General features: G+C 34.8%; 2 protein-coding genes across 3 annotated transcripts; both read right to left on the reverse strand.

The window, feature by feature from the left end:
- LOC109330684 lies at window positions 3,988-9,162 on the reverse strand. 2 transcript variants are annotated; one of them, XM_019564951.1, is made up of 6 exons: window positions 8,449-9,162; window positions 5,981-6,030; window positions 5,759-5,836; window positions 5,005-5,611; window positions 4,485-4,850; window positions 3,988-4,433 (listed from the first exon to the last, which is right to left on the reverse strand). In XM_019564951.1, the coding sequence occupies exons 1-6, from the start codon at window positions 8,581-8,583 to the stop codon at window positions 4,401-4,403; spliced, it is 1,269 nt and encodes a 422-aa protein (XP_019420496.1). In that variant the 5' UTR covers window positions 8,584-9,162; the 3' UTR covers window positions 3,988-4,400. The 2 variants fall into 2 exon arrangements, with proteins under 2 accessions (XP_019420496.1, XP_019420495.1); XM_019564950.1 differs by having other exon boundaries at window positions 3,988-4,850.
- Window positions 14,629-16,625, reverse strand: LOC109330821. The gene is made up of 2 exons (XM_019565098.1): window positions 16,440-16,625; window positions 14,629-15,495 (listed from the first exon to the last, which is right to left on the reverse strand). The coding sequence occupies exons 1-2, from the start codon at window positions 16,623-16,625 to the stop codon at window positions 14,629-14,631; spliced, it is 1,053 nt and encodes a 350-aa protein (XP_019420643.1).

The following is a 20,381-nucleotide window of genomic DNA, read 5'->3' on the forward strand; positions in this document are numbered from 1 at the left end:
TACAAATGAATGGTAAATGATTCACTAATTGTGTATAAATCTTTACGTTGACAATGTATAGAAATAACACACATTTATTGTTTATTATTGATTATTCAATAATTCAAATGAATTGTAAATATTATAATAATTATTATAAATCTTTATAGACAATATATAGATAATACGCTTATATATTAAACTCATAAATTAGTTACCATACATTTCTCACATCCACTTCAAGTCATTAATAATATTATTTGTATATATTTTTAAAGGTTATTTTGATGAACTTAAATAGAACATCATTTAATGAAAAATAGAATAGAATAATCAAATTATTACATTCTTCACAAAGGATGACATGTTTATTTTTCTTATTGCCAGAATTTTAAAAGTATTTTTTTAATATTGTGAAAGGGTTGGTTTGGCTTAAGTAATAATACATATATACTTCAACTTTTTATAGCATGTTAAGACACTCTAATTGAAAACAAGTTGGCTGTTTTGCCTCAATCGTGAAACATGGACTTAAAAAAATAATAAATCATCATGTTGTTTTTAGTTTCTCACATGTATCATCGCACTAGAGGCAATTCTGTCCGAGCCGGAAACATCCACAGATACGTGGTGCTAACTCTCCCAGCGGACATTTTTTCCATCCACAAGACTCGAACCTGAGACTTTACTTAAGGAGAATCAAACATGTACCACTTGAACCAATGCCCGTTGGTAAATGAAATCGAAAAAAAGTAGGCAAAAATTAATTAAACTCAAATTATTTGATAAATAAAATAAAATTTGGTGTGCACTGCCTCACACAATAAATTTTTTAATTTTATTATTTATATATATTTTGTCAATCAATATATAAAAATAATTACTAGGTAAATAATAAGATATTTATATGATGAATTTATGATTATAGTCAAATAAGTGTAATCTATTTTAAAATAATAATAAAATAGATAATATACAATTTTAAAATAATAATAAAAAGTATAATATATAAATATAAATTTAATTAAAAATGAATTTATAAATATGTGTGTACTAATTAGACGACTATCATAAAACTCGTTCAGTGAATTCATGTATCTTAGGTCAAACGTGTTAGATGAGTGGAGTGTTGTGTATGTCATCTATACTAATAGATAAAAGAAAAATATAAAATAAGTACTCATTGGGTATTTTATGTTGATTTATTTTATCTTTTATAACTTTAATTTTATGTTTATCTATACTAATACTAATAAACATAAAATAACTACCCATTGAGTATTTTATAACTTTTCTAATTTTATGTTTATATAAATTTTTATTAATCATCACTATTACATAATTTTTATATTCCAAATTTATCATTTGTAACATCTGTCATCAATAACTAATATAAACTTCTACATATTACCTATGTTGCTTTCATTTTTTATACTAATATATTATTAATTTTCCATATACTCTCTTATTTATATTTTCACTCTCTATTGAGTTCGTATATTGCAATTTTATATTTAAATTGTTGTTTCTTAAATAATATAACATGAAACTGATACATTATATATTAGAAAAATACGAACGCGAGTCGATCAACACTGAGTGTCAGTGGATACGCTAGTATGTGATAAAAGTTAAAGTTTTATTGCATGATTATAAGACCTGTAATTTTATATGTGGCCGGAGGTTGAGTGGTAAAATGTCAACAAGAAAATAATTTTATAAAGAGATGTTTGAATGTTGTGTTTGGTAAATACACTAGACAAGATAAGGTTAACATTAAATGCACGAAGAGAAATTTGAAGTAATTCATATTATAGATTAGATGGTAGGATCACACCTTAGGTGGTTTAGTCATGAGTGGAAGAGAATACTAGAAGTCCCATAAGAAATAAAGATCAAATCGATGTTAGTCCAACTTTTAGAGAAATAAGATGATCAATAAACATCATAAGTAACATAACTAAGAAAGACTTAAAGTTAATATTTTATCAATGAATATAATTATATCATCTATACATCCCACTTTCATCTAATAAAATTAAGGCTTAATTATTTAGGTATATATCTATTATCCAAGCAAGTTATTAATAAACTTATAAGCAAAAAGGAAACTAAATGAACTTTTTTATTTCAATAAATATATTTACAGAGGCCAAAATATTCTCCCAAATTCCAATTATGTTTAGCTTAATTGGCTAATTCCGAGTCTTGAGAGACATTTTGATTTTCAACTGCTCCTTTAAGTGATGAAGAAATAATATGCTCAATTTACTACTAGTGCTCTTAGAGAAGTAAAGTAATCTCTCTTGAATGAGATATGATTCACAAACCAAAGAACACCTACTACTATTATCTAGTTTAGCGCTATAATTTATAACTATTTCATGTTTGAACTTTGATGTCCTAGTTTCCTTCTAGTAGCATGAAGGTTCATCAAACAAAAAAACTAGTAAAATGGGGAAATCATTGTACAAAGATATGCTTAAAGACCTAACGGCTTGTTAGGATATAAGGTATCCACAAGAACCAATCTGTCTGATTTATAATAATAGCAGCAAGCGAAACTGCTAAAGAAGTAGTTTGGATGAAGAAGTTCATAGTTGAACTTGGTGTAGTTCCTTCAATGGAAGAACCAATTACGTTATTGTGTGACAATAATGGAGCCATTGCTCAAGGACAGGAGTCTAGATCACACCAAAAGAATAAACATGTCTTACAAAAATATCTCATGATTAGAGAAATCATTGCACATGGTGATGTTAAGCTACAAAAGATAGTTGGCAAAGAGAATGTTGCAGACCCATTCACCAAGGCACTTGGCATAAAAGAGTTTGATAAGCACAAGTGTGAGCTGAGAATGAGGTACATGACTGATTGTCTCTAGTGCAAGTGAGAGATTGTTAGGATATAAGCTATGCCCAATAACCAATCTTTCTGATTTATAATAATAAAGTTGTATTTATTATTATTATTTCGTTATCATATTTATTGTTTGTCAAAATAATTAATATAAAAAATCATTGGTTAAAATTAGAGACTTATTATTATAATAGAGATTATAATAATGAGAAATAAATCTTTTATAATTTTAATCTAAATGGTTCTTGATCATAAGATTATTGAGCTTAGGACATCATTAATCTAAATAGATCAATATATGTGTAGTGGTCTTTATTAGATAAAGATTAATAGATCTCATTTATTAAACTACACATATAAATGGTGCATATAGAGATATGACCATTGAACTGACTCAAAGGAAAATTCCTAATGGTTAATATATTACCTTTGAATTGTCAATAGGATATTCTTATGAAGAAATATATATTTTCCTTAGACTTGATATTACCATAGTAATTAACAAGTTATTTATTATATTTTGATATCGGACACCTAATACCTTATAATGTTAGTTGAATGATTATTGGTTATAATTAAATTCTTGTAGGATTAGTGATTAATAAAAGAGAATCCATCAACTCATGGTAATGAGTTTGAGCTCTATAGAAATAAAGACTTTGGCCAAGGGGAATTGAATGAATGAATAAATGAGTTTCTTAAGTCATTCACTATGAGTTAACTTATTAGAATTTGACAATTATACCATATTCTAGAGTTAACACAGAACTGTAAAGATGAAATATTATAATAATCTTCTAATGATTCTAAAGTAAAAAATATTACTTCATTTATATCCGATCGTTAAGGAGTGTTGCTAGATGCCAACATTGATTAGTAAATTAATGAACCTACAGGGTCACACACTAACGAGTGTTCTGATTTTGTTGGACGAGAAAATATTGTTTTTGTATATTTTCTTAAGTGGAATATTATTATATTTTTGCTAAGCATAAAAATACAAATAATATCATTGAGACATCTATAATATAATTAAGTGAGACTTAATTAATACATTGCAATGATTTATTTATATTAATAAAACTAATAAGATTAGTGTTGATTTTACAATTTGAAACAAAAAAGGCTAAACCCAAGTGCAAGTGGTGGGGTTGGTTGCGGAAAGAAAGCAACGGAAAAGTGAAGTGGTTTTGTTTTATCTATAATACCAATGCATTCTGAATGTATGCACTACACAAACAGAATAGAAACTTAATCTTCTTCTCTAGTATTTGGTTTTGAAAAATTGAGATATAATTTACATTGATTTCTTGGTTCCACGGATCAAGTGTTGATACAACAAGGACTAGTCTTGGTGTGGATACACGTGTAAGACCTTCCTACGTTTGAATGAGAAAATTTTCTGAAGAATTTTCCGGTAACAAGCATGTTAACCTTCCTGCCTAAACTTGAGTTGGAACCAAATCTTCAGCATTGTGATCTTTTCTTGTAATTCTTCTTTTTCTCTTCATTGAGATTGCATGTCTCCGACTTTCTATAGTTTCACGTGCAACCTTTTTCGATCAACCACAAGATTTCTTGACGTGCAAGGATTCCTCTGAAAGCAGAGGATTCATTTTGCTGGGTTTCTTAGCTCCTTCTGAGACCTCAGAAGTAGAGTTGCTGCCGCCACCTGATTCCTTCGCAACGATCTTTCGGTTACCAGGGCATACAGTTCTGAGTTTCAGGGGAGGCTCATTGACAGCTAATGTGGTAGAAACATTAGCATTGGTGACACTGCTGCTAAAATCTTTGATGGATTCCTTTAACCTTTCGTTGACCATGTCTCTAAGAAGTTGAGCATTTTTATACTGGTAAGTGCTCTTGGAGTAGAAGACTAGAGCATTGTTGATGAGTAGATGCAAGTCTCTGAAAAGTTCCACAACTGAAGTAATTGTTCTGTTGCTGATTCTTGACCTTATAGTGTCAAGGTCCATGTGCTGCCGGATCATCTTCCTGTACCTGCCTCTCTTCTGTTACCGGAAAAAAAGTAGCGGATAAGGGATCATATTACTTCCTATTCCTTGACTTAAATCTCTACTTGTCAGTAAACAATTTCAAAAGGAATAACATGAAAAGAGATGAACTTTGCAAAGATCAGATTAATGTATGCTAGGTTTACGAGACCTGGCTATCATGTTTGCGATGGAATGAAGGACCCTTAAATTTCAAAATAGAATCCAAAATCTCCATTAGATCTTTCATTCTATCCTTTCTCAAGTTCTTATTCTTCTCATCTTTGTCAGAAGATTTTGCAACCTCATCAAAGTTGCTGGTTGAACCTTCTTTACATCCGGACACATCTACAGAAGTTGTCATGTTACTTTCCCGATCACTTGTTTCATTTATATTTCTGTCAGAATCCTTCCTCTTCCTCCTCCCTCTTTGCTTTTTTAGGCCCCCTACCTGTCCTTCACCTATAGGATCTTCCAACTTATCTACATTCAATTCTTTCTCTTGTTCATCAGACCGGGAACATTCAGGCTTAATCTCTATGTCCTCCGAAGACACAACCGGAACCTGGCACACGGGAGACATGTTTGTCCGGGTTTCATGCGTGAAACTCCCAGCAGATAGCCCATCCTTTGATGTCCCTCTGTTGGATGATTCCACTCTCTCCGAATTCTTAGAAGGAACATGTAATTCAGGTCCAGCCGAGCCATTGTCAACATGACAATCAATTTTTCTCTCATTCTTCTCAGTCTTAAGGGATTCAAGCTTTGATTCAAGAGACCTGAAACAAAGATATCAAGTAAACTATATCCAAAATGTTGACCTGATTTCATGATTTCTAGATCAGCATTTTTGAGACTTGTATTTCAGAATATTACTTTGTTATCACACAAAATCGTAGCTAAAAAGAGAAGGCCATGCAACTAACCCAATTGATTTTTCAGATTGCTCCAAAGCTCTCTTAAGCTCTGCCACTCCTTCCTTCTTAAGTTCCTCAAACCAATCCCTACCATGTCAACATAATACATGAGATATAACATACAACTTTATTGCAGTCTTTTGAGAGCATGTCATTAAATCTTAATAAGATATCTACCAAATTCGGAAATTTTAAAGAAAAAAAATACGGAAAAGAATAAATTCTCTTTACTTGCTCCCAGAATATCGCTTCAGCAACTCTTGATACTTTGCTTCACAAACCTGCAAAAATTAAAATGAAAGTTCATGAAATTAATTTCATTCTTTCTTTTTGCTTTAAAGCATGAAGAGTGGTAGGAAAGTTATAAGCCTCATATTCAACATCTGAATATGCTTAATATGCATTAGTTGTACAGGCATACCTGTCCCTAAACCAGTAAAATTATAAACCCAATGGGAAGGCTTTGGCCTAACCTCGTCAACCAACTAAAGCCTAGTTTGAAGTAAAGACAGTTCAAGAGTTGCTGTTCAGCCATCTCGACATTTAGCCGTACACGGCATGCAAAAAAGTCCCCTTTAAGTTGAGTTTGTTTCTAAACTGATCAAGAAAAGGTGTAGTCACCCTTAATTTGATAAAGTACATAACAATCTGAACTCGCTGAATGATCCAACGATGCATACACCCTTATTTGGTCACTTTAGAAGAGAGTTATCCAAGATATGGTTACAGAATTAGATTATCAAAATTCCAAAAGTAACTTTGTCAATGATATCATTGATACCGATACTGTCCAAGCATGGCATCCATCACCCACCACTTAACTGTCACAACTCACAAGGCATTTTTAGTTGTCTTGTACACCACTTATTGAGGTGTAAGGCATACACATTAATGCACTTGCTTGAAGGACAAGGGTCCTAATATCAGTGCTAGTGTAGTACTCAAGTTAGTCGAGTGCAACCCAAGAAAACACAAATCAATGGCTGGATTCATTATTATTTATTAAAACATAACTTTTGAACCCTCTGAGACATTCCATGCCTTTCATAACGTCTCTGAGCCATGTGCTGATGTTGATTAAGAAAGCTACAAAAGACAGTTTGGATATAATCAATTATATCACAGAACAAATTGAACAAAACAGGTGCCCAAAACACATTCTTCTCCAAATAGTAGTGACCCTAAAATCTTTTTCCTACATCGTTAAACATACATTGCTTTTTTTCTTAGCAAAAGTCCAACACAAGCAAACACTTCTACATTATTTGCTTGACATGTATTATAGAATAAGATCCAATAGTATAAATTCATTGTATTTACATTTTTTTTACTATAATCATTCAAGATGCTGAACACGATATTTGCATGCTTCAAAAACATAAATAAAAGAATATGAGTATTTGTTTACAGCATGTTAAATTATGTCAACTTTTACATCACCAATAATTTTATATAAAATATAAATTAGGTAAATGTATCTATTGAATAACACTTATATATGATCTAAATCGTTTGTCTCAAATTTGAGAAATTTTGAACATTAATATATTTCAAAGATATATATTAAGTTAATCTTCATGTATATAAATGGAATACTGAACAATGTTGGATTTTTGTGAAATTTGACATATGAGATATATAAGGTATAAAGTATAAACTATCAATCCAATTGGATAAGTAATTAAATTTATTTTATATAAAAATATTAGTGAATTATTATTAGTGAGTTAAGAGTTGAGGGAATTTAATTTGATATAAATAGTTCCTTATATCAACCACTAACTAACTGACCATACATCGGGGACCGAAAATTTATGTAACTTAGTTTGAGAATTGAGATGAATGATGAATATCTTGAATGCATTTATCGTGTAAATAAAACTTTATTTTGGTACATAAAAAAAACTATTAATAGTATATTATATGTTTTTTTTTTTAATTTATACATAATTTTTATTTCCGTACTCCTACACAAGCCTTTAGTATTGAACATTTAAACTATGACCTAATTATCACAGCAATTCAAGAATTTATAGGTCCCAAAAATATTTAAATAATTTTTTTAAAAAATTCTTTAATGTATTATACTTATTATTTATTTATTAATTTTATTATAATTCCTTAATAAATGTACTTATTACACAACTTAAATTTAATTATTATTACAATACTCTTAAGATTTTGCTTAATAAGCTAGGAAATTTTTAATATAAAAGTACAACTTTTTAAATGCTTTGATTTACTAAATGAGAAAAATACGTATGTATTGTAACAATTTTTATATTATTGCAGTTTATTTTTAATAATTATTATGTTCTAAATAAAAGTAATATAAAATATCCATGGATAATGAACTAGATGTGTACAAATATTTTTTTCCTTTAGTAAAGTGCCAAATTTTAGTCCTGCTTACCGCTGCCAAATTGATCGGTAATATACACATTATCAATAAATTTATCCAAAAATTCAATTTGACCAATCTAACAAAACTCACGTTTTACTCTTTAATTTATCACCAAATGTAATTGGATTATTGGAATACCCACATCACACACATGCCAAGCAATAAATGGTTGAATAAGACTCATAACCATGAAGACTTAAGAAAGTGACCCAAAAATAAATTAATTTTTATTTTATTTTATACCAGACAGAATCTAATAATAATAACAGAAATTAATGAATATTTCTAAATGTACCTCCGGAGTGTAAGTGTCAGGAGAAACGATCCGGTACCGGAGCTTGGCGGCGACGGCGGTCCAGTCTTGGGTCCCGTGCCTGAGAACAGCTCCACCTAGTAGCAGCTCCTCCCAAGAGCCCCATTTAATCATCATACACGTGTACGCTCCAGATTAAAAAGTAAACCACTATCCTTTTTTCACTTCCTAATCCTACGCACCCGGCAAAGGTTAGCAACCTCTGCCCTCGCAAAAAACGCCACTACCGGAAAATAATCAACAACCAAAAAAGAACGTAAAAGAGCTACGTGAATTGACAAAACAACCTTGTGGGTGTCGGAAAAATCAGTTTCTAGGATGTGGGTATGGATAGAAAGGGTGGTACGAGGTGGCTCAGGTAATTTTCCGACTAAAGTATAGGAGACATGACAATTTTTTCTGCTTATGTGTGGTTTTCAGGTTTTGGGTTTTTTCTGCTGAGTAAAAAATATAAATTTATTTAGTAGAGTATGCAAGTAAGAGAGAAGATGGAAGGGATTCCATTTTCATCAAATGATGAAGATATAGTTATAGAGTTGAAGTAAGAGAGAGGGAGAGAGAAATCAGGAACAAATAAATTCAAGGACGAGGAAGGGAACGTACAGTTTTTCCATTTAGTTACAGGATGATGACTTGATCAGTGTATACTTCATTTCGAGTCTCTCATTTTTTGCTTAAACTTGTAACTAAAACTCATAATCGGATCAAAGCATTAAAACGTGGATCAAATTGATTTTGGAACAATTTAATCTATTTTGACTCACGTGTTATATAAAAATATTTTGGATTTTTATTTTTTAAGAATCAAATGTAAGGAATTTTGAGTGACCTTATTTTAAGTAGTCAAATTAAAATGATCTAATTCAAGTAAGGTATATAGTTATAGACATAATTGTCATGAAAATAAATATCTAAAGTCTTATTTCTACTTTTATGATGGGCAAAAATAAAAAATAAAAAAATTCAAAGGCACTACCCTTCATGAAAGGGAATGCATGTCTTATAAATGGGGTTATGGTCCCCAATTGTAGACACAACAAAATCAACTATATTCTCTTCATTCCATTGGAAGAGGAACTAAAGACTAAGGAATAGTCTACAATTGGAAGGTCAAATAACTTACATGTTCTACTATGAACACACATTTGCATAAATGATATATGATATGAAGTTGATGAATACATGACAAATGATGCTATAATGTCCATTCACCATATTCTCTACGAATATATTAAGGTACACTTCCGCTTTAGTTTATCTATATTATTCTTGATGATTTGACATGAAAGATCTTGGCTATATATAATGATAGTTGTTCATCATCTTTAGTATGTGTTTTGTATCATTAAGTATATAAAGTTTCCCACACCATTTAAAGTCCCTCTTTATCAAAGATTTTTTCTCACAATGAAAATTGCTACCATAGTAGATGAGCTATAAATGTTTGTTGAGCACTTTTCAAAATAGCTCATCTACTGTGATAGCGATTTCATTGTGGGAAAAACTCTTTGATAAATAGATACTTTAAATGGTGTGTGTTAAAAATTTACGGAACGACAAGTGCATCGTATCGTCCAAATAATAAAATCCGGTAAAATAGCGGATATCGTCATCAGGGAGCAACTAGATTTTCACTAATTCCTACAAGAATGAATTTAGTATATATTTACAATGGTGTTTTTATAAGATTTTGTATTTATTGTAAAAAATCATAAATTTAACGAAAAACAAGTAAAATAATTTGGGATTTAAATGCATCGTTCTTTCCCAATGATATCTATGAATTCAATTCCAAGTGAATTGTGAAGTTACTGATTTAGATGCACATATCATTCAAATCATTCACATCAATCCCTTGAGTGTAAAATCCTTAAATAATTGCTCAAATACCAATTCCTTGAATATTTGACCAATTAACTAGCATTACGTTCCATGTAAAAGGAAGATCAATGCTAAAAGCAATTCATGCATCATTCTCCATTCCTAGATCAATGATGTATGAAGGAAGATGATCTGGGTTCGGTGTCAAGTTTAACTTTCCAATTAAACTTGAACCCAAGAACAAGAAATTAGTAGCAAATTAAATTCATGCATTAAGAACGGGATGAACTTCCCAAAATCAAATAACAATTACAATGCAATCGAATCTAGGAGTACAAAGGTTAGAAGATTATATTTCGAATCCCTCAGTAAGATCTAATCACTCCTTCTCACTATTACAACACTCGAATCATGAAATTATATAAGGAATAATGTGAAGTAGAATCTTTTCCACGATTTTTATCCTAATCTCTCTGTGTTTCTCTCTATTTTCGTGCCAAATATCTTCTTAAAAGTGAATGGACCCCTTTATGATTTCCGAAACCACCAATATCAATTCCAACTTTCACATCCTCACCCAAGCTAGAGATTCTCGCTTGAGCGAGTAAATAAGAGGCTCTAAGACCTGAGCATCTCGCTTGAACGAGGCATCCCTCGCCCAAGCGAGGACCAGACAGGACATCAAGACTTTTTTTGCTCCACTTGTCACTTGGGCGAGGGATAACAACGATTTTTGGTGATTTTTCTCCTACTTGTGGCTTGGGCGACCCTCTCCTCGCTTTGGCGAGGCTTGTGGTGCTCAGAAGTACCAATCTTCTACTTTTTTCTTTATTTTTCATAAATCTTATCCTAAAACAACATAAACACATAAAAATTTCTACACGGAACAAGATTACTAAGTTATTAGAAATCTTACACAATTCTTGTATAAATGTGCACTAAGTGCCCCAAAAGCATATGAATTTCCTTAACAATTTGGCACTTAACAAACTCCCCCAACCTAAAATCTTGCTTGTCCTCAAGCAAAGTAACAAAGTGCAATTCAGCTCAACATATCTGGTTTTAAAAAATATTCATTAATCCAATCATGGCATAGCTAGAATCATTCACTTGTTGTTCATGAAGATCTGTTTCATGCTCAATCATAGTGAACCAAGTTCCAACTAATAACATAATGCAAATGCAATTTAATTTCAAACAAAATAGCAAGAATAACTACTCAGTTCAATCAAAGGAACTCTCTCGATCTCACTGGTCATGTGTTTCGCTCATCTCTTTGTTGCACCCCAAACAATTTGACTTTGCCTTTTAGTTCAATCAACCATGTATGCATGTTCAATTATGGATCTTAAGGACTTTATCAGAGTTGTAATGAGGTCTGACTACAAATAAAATTGGTTTTTCTGGGATTCAAAAAGGGAGGTAGACCATTAGTGCATACTTACCTTTTCTTCTCATGTTTCCTTTCCAATTTCTTTGTATCATGTTCTTTCATATCAACCATTGGATTCTCCTTCTTCAACCGACTCTTTTCTTTTGAGTCTCTACTTTCTCGCATGACTTATTTTTCACTTATTTCTTTCTTTCTGCTGCTCCATGTTTTACCATTTAACACATGGTTGAAGAATGAGCCTTTTTGATTTCAGTACCCTCATAAACACCAACTTCATTTCATATTGTCTAGCAGGATTCATATGCACTAATTATCTCTCTCCATGGGTATGGGGATTGATACATATTGATGTGGTTTTGGTGAATAATCTTCACCAAAAAAAAAATCAGCTCAAAGGGGCTAAAAAAATCAAGTTCATAATTCATCTAGGTAGGCTTTCTAGCTGTAGTTTAACTATGCTAAACTAAGCCTTAATTATTTCCATATTATTCCCTACTTAATGACAATAAAACATCAGGCCAAGTTCATTGGTGAAATCTAGCAAAGACAATCATATGTGTTTGGGTACACTCTCTCACCTAGTTATAGGCTTTGTCTTTTGACTAACTGCTCATTATTCAACCTATTCAGTCTGTATCTAATTCAACATCCACATCCCGAAACAGTCAAACTTCAGAACCCTAATCATTCACAATCACAAAATCTTATCCCAAGATTTAATTCACATGTTTCTAGCACAACACAATTGGACAATAGTAAACACACAATTAACCACACTCAGTTTCATTGACTACACATTTTCTCACTACACTTGAAAACAAACAACATACAGAAATAAAACACATAACAATTGCTCCTACACCCTAAACATACAATATAAACAGTAGTCCTAAACAATCATACTCATGCATCCTAAACATTCATCCTAAATTACAAAACAGAAATAACAGAACAAATAATAGATGACCCAAATTCATTCAGTTCACAAATGCTCATCAGAGCAGATATCCAACATCTTCAGCATCATCATCATCAACAACATCACCAACAAACTCAATTCCATCTGCAGCAGGTCCAGCAGCTCCTGACCCCTCCGGAAAGGTAGGCCTGACCCTAGGCCAAGGAAACTTATGAGTAAAACTGTACGTGGATCCCCAGAATTGGTTCCCCGGACTTAAGTGTTGGAAAGCAGCAAACAACCCTTGCTGTTGGAACACCTGTCCTTGTCGCAACATCTCATTTTGGAGCTCCAAATGCTCCATATGTAGTGTTAGCTTGTGAAGCTGCTCCTGAGTGGAGAAGTCCTAATATGGTGCCGAGTGTAGCATTGGTTGTGGTTGTCTTGGCTCAGGTGGAGGTGGTTGTGGTTGAGATGATCTTTGGCCCTGATCTTGGTCGGGCTCCTCTTTGCAGTTTTGAGAGATATACTACAAGGTAATAAAAGGTTTAATCTTCTCGGTTCTATTCACCATAACCCCATGTTGTGCACATAATTCAATAATCAGATAAGGGAATCCCAATGCACCCTTCTTTCCAGCCCGCACAATGGTTTGATTCATCTCCTATGAAATTATTCCAGCCACATCAATTTTCAGACCGTTGAGGATGACATAGATAATGTGGCAGATGAACAGTGGCAAAGATGATACGTGACTATTAGGAATCACGTTGTGCAGGAGGAATATCATCCACAACTGGACCAATGAAGTCATGTGCTTGCGGTAAATCTACAATGGATGGCCATCAGAGTTAGTGGTGAAAGATTGTCCAGGAATGCACAATTTCTGAGCGGTGTTGGTCGAGTTGAACCCGCCTTAGGCTAGACTACGAGACTTTTGAATCATGCAGTTGTACTCGTCCTCGGTCCCGTCGATTGCTGCATCATACGGGCTATCCAACAGTTCATTGATTGTATCTCTGTCAAATAGCATTGTTTTTCCTCCTCCAGCGGGTAAGCATATGCATAAAATTCAACATTTGGGGTGGCTAATATCCAACATTTCAGCCGATCCAGATGTAGAGTGAAAATCGGAAGGTCCTCTGGCTGAATGCACTCGCCTCTTTGGCACAAAAATCCAGTTGAGGAGCAGGAGATAACGATCCTCATTGCCCTTCTTCTTGAATTTAGTTATGTCGCATGTTTGTGGGGCCTGGGAGGTTGATACACCCTTCAATTTCTTGGGAGGAGGGGGGGTCCTTTTTAGCAATAGATTTTCTCCTCCTGTAATACAACAAAACCAAATACATAGTCACTATTACAACCACTTAACCAACTCGAACACATGAGTGCCACTTTTACGAATATTACTTAGGGTTTCCACTTAGGAACCCTGTTTTCTTGATGTGGGCACTCATGGTAACACAACAACAATGCAATAATAATGATAAAATAACATCAAGAGTGACCTAAAGTACCTAAATGAGCCTAAACGAATGAAAGCTAGTAAAATACACAAATAAAGAGGTAATACGTTCAAGATGCCAAAAATGCACTTACATTGATCCGCTCATGATGCAAAGCTTGTGTGTGTGCACTAACTGATGAAGAAGAAGAAAGCTTGGGCTCTTGGAGAGATTCACGAGTTTGTTTTTGGTTTTTGATTGCAATGGGGATGTGAGGGGTTGGACCTCTCACCCCTGTTTTTAAAAGCAAATGCATCCTCTCTCGCTTGAGCGAGAAGCTCAGAAAATCTGGATCTGTCAACCTCGCCTAAGCGAGAAGCTCTCGCTTGGGCGAGGATTGGACAGAACTTTTTTTAAAATTTTAAGCACGCCTCGCTTGGGCGAGGCCACTCTCGCTTAAGCGAGGGACCCAGCACTGAAAGATCAGCTCCTTGCCTGAGCGAGGAATACCCAAAAATTCCTTTTTTTTTAATGCAAGCAAAAATAGAGTTGGATTGACTTCCAGTTAGTGCTTGTCTAACGTCATTAGCTCGACGCCTGTTCTGTTACGTATCTGATAAGTTGATGATTGTGGTGAACCGCTCGACGTCACCACCCAAGTAAGGTTTCACCATTTGGCCATTGACTACACAACTTCTCTGAGATGTTGGGTCTTGCAATTCGATCGCACCATGCGATATAACTTCCTTAATTAGGAAGGGTCTTGACCATTTAGTCCTTAGTTTGCCCAGAAACAACTTCATCTGGGAGTTGAACAACATCACATTCTGACCCACCCGAAAGTCTTTTTGACGGAGCTTCCAGTCATGATACAACTTGACCTTCTCTTTGTATAATTTGGAAGATTCATAAGCAATGAGCATCATTTCCTCCAAATGTTGCAACTGAAGTTTCATTTGGTCACTTGCTGCTTCGGGGTCCAGGTTGAAAAACTTGAGGGCCCAGACTGCTTTATGCTCAAGCTCTACATGCAAATGACAAGTCTTCCCATATACCGGCTGAAATAGGGATAATCCAGTGGGTGCTTTGAATGTTGTCCGGTAGGCCCATAGTGTATCATCCAATTGAAGAGACCAATCCTTCCTTGTGGTTGACACAATATTTTCCAGAATTCTCTTGATCTCTCGATTGGACACCTCTGCTTGTCTATTTGTTTGCAGATGATAAGGTGATGCTAGCTTGTGCGAGACCCCGTAGTGTTGTAGGACCTTCTCCAATTGTGAATTGCAGAAATGTGATCCTCCGTCACTGATGAGTACCCGAGGTGCGCCAAACCAACTGAATACATTCATCTTTAAAAACTTGATCACAATCTTATCATCATCCTTTTGTGCAGCTATGGCCTCTTGTGAGCATGACGGTGGAAATGGTCCCTTAAAGTCAATTCCCCCGCAATCAAACACCTCAATTTCCTGAATGTTTGTCAAAGATATTTCATTCCTCTTAGAGATCCCGCCTGATCTCTAACATTTATCATATTGTCGTGCATACTGATGTGCATCATTGAATACAGAAGGCCAGTAGAAGCCATATTGAAGGAATTTTGCAGTTGTCCTCTCTCCATTAAAGTGCCCTCCATATGACGAACTGTGATAGTGCCATAAAATGCTCTTGGCTTCTTATGTGGATACACACCTTCTCAATTTTCCATTCGACCCAGTCTTAAAAAGATGAGGGTCGTCCCACGCATACAAACGAGACTCTCGTAAGAATCTTCACTTTTAATGCCACGACAACTCTTCATGAATGACCCCTGCAGCTTTAAAGTTAGTCATGTCAGCAAACCATTACCTTTCCTGAACAATAAGAAGCTTCTCATCAGGAAACTCCTCCACAACCTCTGATTCTCTTACTGTGACCTCTTGATTGACCAGTCTTGACAGATGATCTGCTACGCAATTCTCGCTCCTTTTTTATCCTTGATCACCAAATCGAATTCCTACAACAACAAAAACCCAACGCAACAATCTCGGCTTGGATTCCGATTTAGTTAGCAAGTATTTTATAGTAGCGTGATCAGTAAAAATTATGACTTTGGAGCCAATCAAATATGATCTAAATTTCTCCAAAGCATACGCTATAGCTAGTATTTTTTTTCTGTGGTGGCATAATTAACTTTTGCCTCATTGAGTACCTTACTAGCATAGTGTATGGCATGGAAAACTTTAGCCTTTCGTTGTCCTAGTATCGTGTCGGCAACATAATCACTAGCATCACACATAAGTTCAAAACCAAGATGTTAGTCGGGCGCTACTATAACAGGAGCAGAAATCAGTTTTTGTCTTAAGGTTTCAAAAGATTTGGCACACTCAACATCAAATTGAAAAATAGTATATTTGTTTAAAAGATTGCTAACCGGCTTTGCTATTTTAGAAAAGTCTTTAATAAACCTTCTATTGAAACCTGCATGCGCAAGGAAATTCCAAATTCCCTTGACGTTAAGTGGTGGCGGAAGGTCCTTGATGACCTCTATCTTTGCCTTGTCAACTTCGATCCTCCTGGAAGAGATCTTGTGTCCCAAGACCATTCCCTCAGTCACCATGAAGTGACACTTTTCCCAGTTCAATACGAGGTTTGTCTCAACACATCATTGCAGAATGATGTCCAGATTTGCCAAGCAGCTCTCAAATGACGACCCAAAGACCGAGAAGTCATCCATAAAGACCTCAATGCACTGCTCCACAAGATCAATAGCTAACATGCACATCTGAATGTTGTCGGTGCATTGGGCAGTCCAAATGACATCTTCCTATATGTGAAGACACCAAAAGGAAAAGTGAAAGCTGTTCTTTTCCTAGTCTTGTGGGGTGCATCTAACTTTGCCAAATATGTCTTGATAATCTTATACTCATTCATATTGTTTCCCTCTAGGTCTCCCCTCAAAACCTTCTCCAAAGGACAACTCCTACTCAAATGAATGTCGTCGAGTATGAATAAGTCCTCAAGGACATCTACCCGAAAGCAGTGTTGCATAGCCTCAAAAACATTAAAATTCACCTCTTGATCTTCAATTCTTACCTTCAACTTCCCACCATCAACATCAATAATAACTCGGGCAGTCTTCAGCAATGGTCTGTCTAAAATAAGAAGAACTTCCTTATCCTCTTCAATATCCATGATGACAAAATCCACATAAAATACCAACCCATCTACCTTCACCAAAACATCCTCTACAACTCCATAAGGATACTTGACAAATCTATCTGCAAGTTGCAAAGTCATCCTGGTAGACTTGATCTCCAAATCCCCAATTACTTTCAGCATAGAAATGGGCATCAAATTAATGCTGGCACCCAGATTATGCAGTGTCTTTCCCACAAACAATTCACCAATAGTGACCGAAATAGTGAAGCTGTCAGGATCTTTAGTCTTCTCAGGCAAAGACTTCTGAATAATAGCACTGCATCCAGCTTCTAAGGTCACTGTCTCTTCCAACAACTTTCTTTTCTTTGTCAACAAGTCCTTCATGAATTTAGCATACACATTTATTTGTTCCATCGCCTCCATGAATGAAATGTTGATCTGGAGATTCTTGAATAAATCTAAGAACCTAGCATATTGTCGCTCTTTGTCTTTCTTGGAATGTCTCTTTGGGTAAGGGAGATCCTTCAACTAAGGTAGGTCATCCTTCCTCTTATCATTGTTCTCCCTTATATCATCCTCGTTAGTGACAACCCTTTCCTCATCTTGTACCACTTCACTCTTATGTGTCTCTCTGACTATCTTCTCCGATCTTCCAGCTTCAGTATTTCTCAGAACATCTTCCTCAACAGCCAAGTTCTCACCAATTTCCTTACCAATTACCTTACCACTTCTAGTAGTGATAGATTTGCAGTGTTCTTTTGGATTGGTTTGAGTGTTGGCTGAGAATTGTTGTTGATCTGAGTTCTGTTCTGCCATTTGCTTAGCCAAATGACCCACACGAGTCTCCAAATTTTTATAGAAGCATCAATATTTTTCTAGTTTGAAATGGAGACTTGCATAAACTTTTTCAATGTTTCTTCCAACTTTGTATGCCTCTCATATAATGATGGATGTGGACCTTTCTGATAAGATGGTTGATATGGTGATTGCTTGTTAGATGGTCCTGCATCCTGCCTCCACCCAAAATTTTGATTCTGGTTTTGGTTTCCCCTCCAACCCTGTGAAAACTAATTGTTGAACGAAGGGTTGTTAGGGAAATTAGTCTGACGAGGTTGATTGTTAACATACTGAACCTCTTCTACTTGTGTGTTGGTAGGCATTGAGCAATGACCAGTAACATGATCACCGCCACAAAACTCACAGTGTAGCACCTGTTGATGAACAGAAGGAGTTTGCACCACATTCAATTGTTGAGGCAACTTTGACATTTGCTTTGTAAGTGCCTCAATTTGCTATGTTATAATTTTGTTCTAAGCCAGAATGACATCAGAAGTATTCAAATCCAACACTCCTCTCTTTTGTACCGTCTTTCTATTATGATGAGCCTGTCGATCTGTAGCATATAATGCAGTAATAATTCTGGTGGCTTGCTCAGCATTCACTGCCATCATGGTGCCACTAGCTGCGGTATCCAATATCATCTTAGTCTCTGGCTTCAATCCATTACAAAAGATGTTTAGTTAATCAACATCTTCAAATCCATGATTGAGACATTTCCTCAACAACATCTGGAAACGTTCCCATACCTCATAAAAAGCTTCCTTAGCACCTTGTCTGAATGTTGAGATTTCAAACTTCGTATGCACATACCTCGCCAGAGGGAAAAATCTTGTTAAGAATTTTGTTTCCAAATCAATCCAATTGGTCAAGCTTTGGGTTGGATGTGATTTTAGTCATTCCCTAGCTTCACCAAGGAGAGAGAATGGAAAGAGCATGATGTATGCAGCTTCCCTCTCGGTGTCAAAATACCCCATAGTGGCCACCAGCTCATAGAAATTGTCCAAATGAGCATACAAATCTTCATAATCCTTCCCCGTGAACTAATGAACACTGACTAGATTCAGATAGGCATGCTTGATTTCCCCTGCCCTGGCGGTGTATAGAATCACAATGCTAGAGTAGTGTCGAGGACCTTGATACATAACATAGTCTCCTAAAGTCCTCATTGGAGGATTAGGCCTTGAGTTATTATCAGTAGCATTATTGACATTCTCCATCTTTTCGGACTGAGATTCTGAAGCTGTAGGAACTGTAGCCGATTCAGAGCTACACTATGCTTCTCTTTTGCTTTCTTCCGGTTACTTTTAGCATACTTCTCAATCTCTGGATTGTATTGTAGTTGCTCTTCTTTTGATTTACCTCGCAAAAGCATAAATAAGAAAACTACAACAAAGGTTAGCACAAGGGTTAACACTATATTACAAAGAATTAAAGAAAAACTATGTACAAAAATAAACAAACTCTATAAAGAACTAATGTAAATCGCTCATTGCTCCCCGGCAGCGGTGCCAAAAACTTGTTAGAAATTTACGGAACGACAAGTGCACCGTATCGTCCAAGTAATAAAATCCGGTAAAATACCGGAATATCGTCCTCAGGGAGCAACTAGATTTTCACTAATTCCTACAAGAATGAATTGAATATATATTTACTATGAGGTTTTTATAAGATTTTGTGTTTAATTGTAAAAAATCATAAATTTAACGAAAAGCAAGTAAAATAAATTGGGATTGAAATACATCGTTCTTTCCTAATGACATCTATAGATTCAATTCCAAGTGAATTGTGAAGTTACTGATTCAGATGCACATATCATTCAAATCATTCACATCAATCCTTTGAGTGTAAAATCCTTAGGTAATTGCTCAAATACCAATTCCTTGGATATTTGACCAATTAACTAGCATTACGTTCCATGTAAAAGTAATTCATGCATCATTCTCTATTCCTAGAGCAACGATGTATGAAGGAAGATGATCCAGGTTCGGTGTTAAGTTTAACTTCCCAATTAAACTTGAACCCAATAACAAGAAATTACTAGCAAATTAAATTCATGCATTAAGAACGGGATGAACTTTCCAAAATCAAATAACAATTACAATGGAATCGAATATAGGAGTACAAAGGTTAGAAGATTACATTTTGAATCCCTCAGCAAGATCTAATCACTCCTACTCGCTATTACAACACTCGAATCATGAAATTATACAAGGAATAATGTGAAGTAGAATTGTTTTCACAATTTCTATCATAATCTCCTTGTGTTTCTCTCTATTTTCGTGCCAAATATCTTCTGAAAAGTGAATAGGATCACTTTCTGACTTCGGAAACCGCCAATATCAGTTCCAACTTCCACACCCTCGCCCAAGCTAGA

Source organism: Lupinus angustifolius, chromosome LG17 (genome assembly GCF_001865875.1).
Source record: "Lupinus angustifolius cultivar Tanjil chromosome LG17, LupAngTanjil_v1.0, whole genome shotgun sequence".
NCBI classification, from domain to species: domain Eukaryota; kingdom Viridiplantae; phylum Streptophyta; class Magnoliopsida; order Fabales; family Fabaceae; genus Lupinus; species Lupinus angustifolius.

Bases quoted from the DNA above. Each gene is read 5' to 3' on its own strand.
- LOC109330684 (XM_019564950.1), bottom strand. From the start codon at position 8,583: ATGATGATTAAATGGGGCTCTTGGGAGGAGCTGCTACTAGGTGGAGCT. The intron at 5,612-5,758 runs GTTAGTTGCATG...TCTTTGTTTCAG, and splicing joins CAATCTGAAAAATCAATTGG to GTCTCTTGAATCAAAGCTTG. The intron at 4,851-5,004 runs GTCTCGTAAACC...TTCCGGTAACAG, and splicing joins ATCGCAAACATGATAGCCAG to AAGAGAGGCAGGTACAGGAA.
- LOC109330821 (XM_019565098.1), bottom strand. From the start codon at position 16,625: ATGGTGACTGAGGGAATGGTCTTGGGACACAAGATCTCTTCCAGGAGG. The intron at 15,496-16,439 runs GTTAGCAATCTT...ACAAACATTCAG, and splicing joins TTTCTAAAATAGCAAAGCCG to GAAATTGAGGTGTTTGATTG.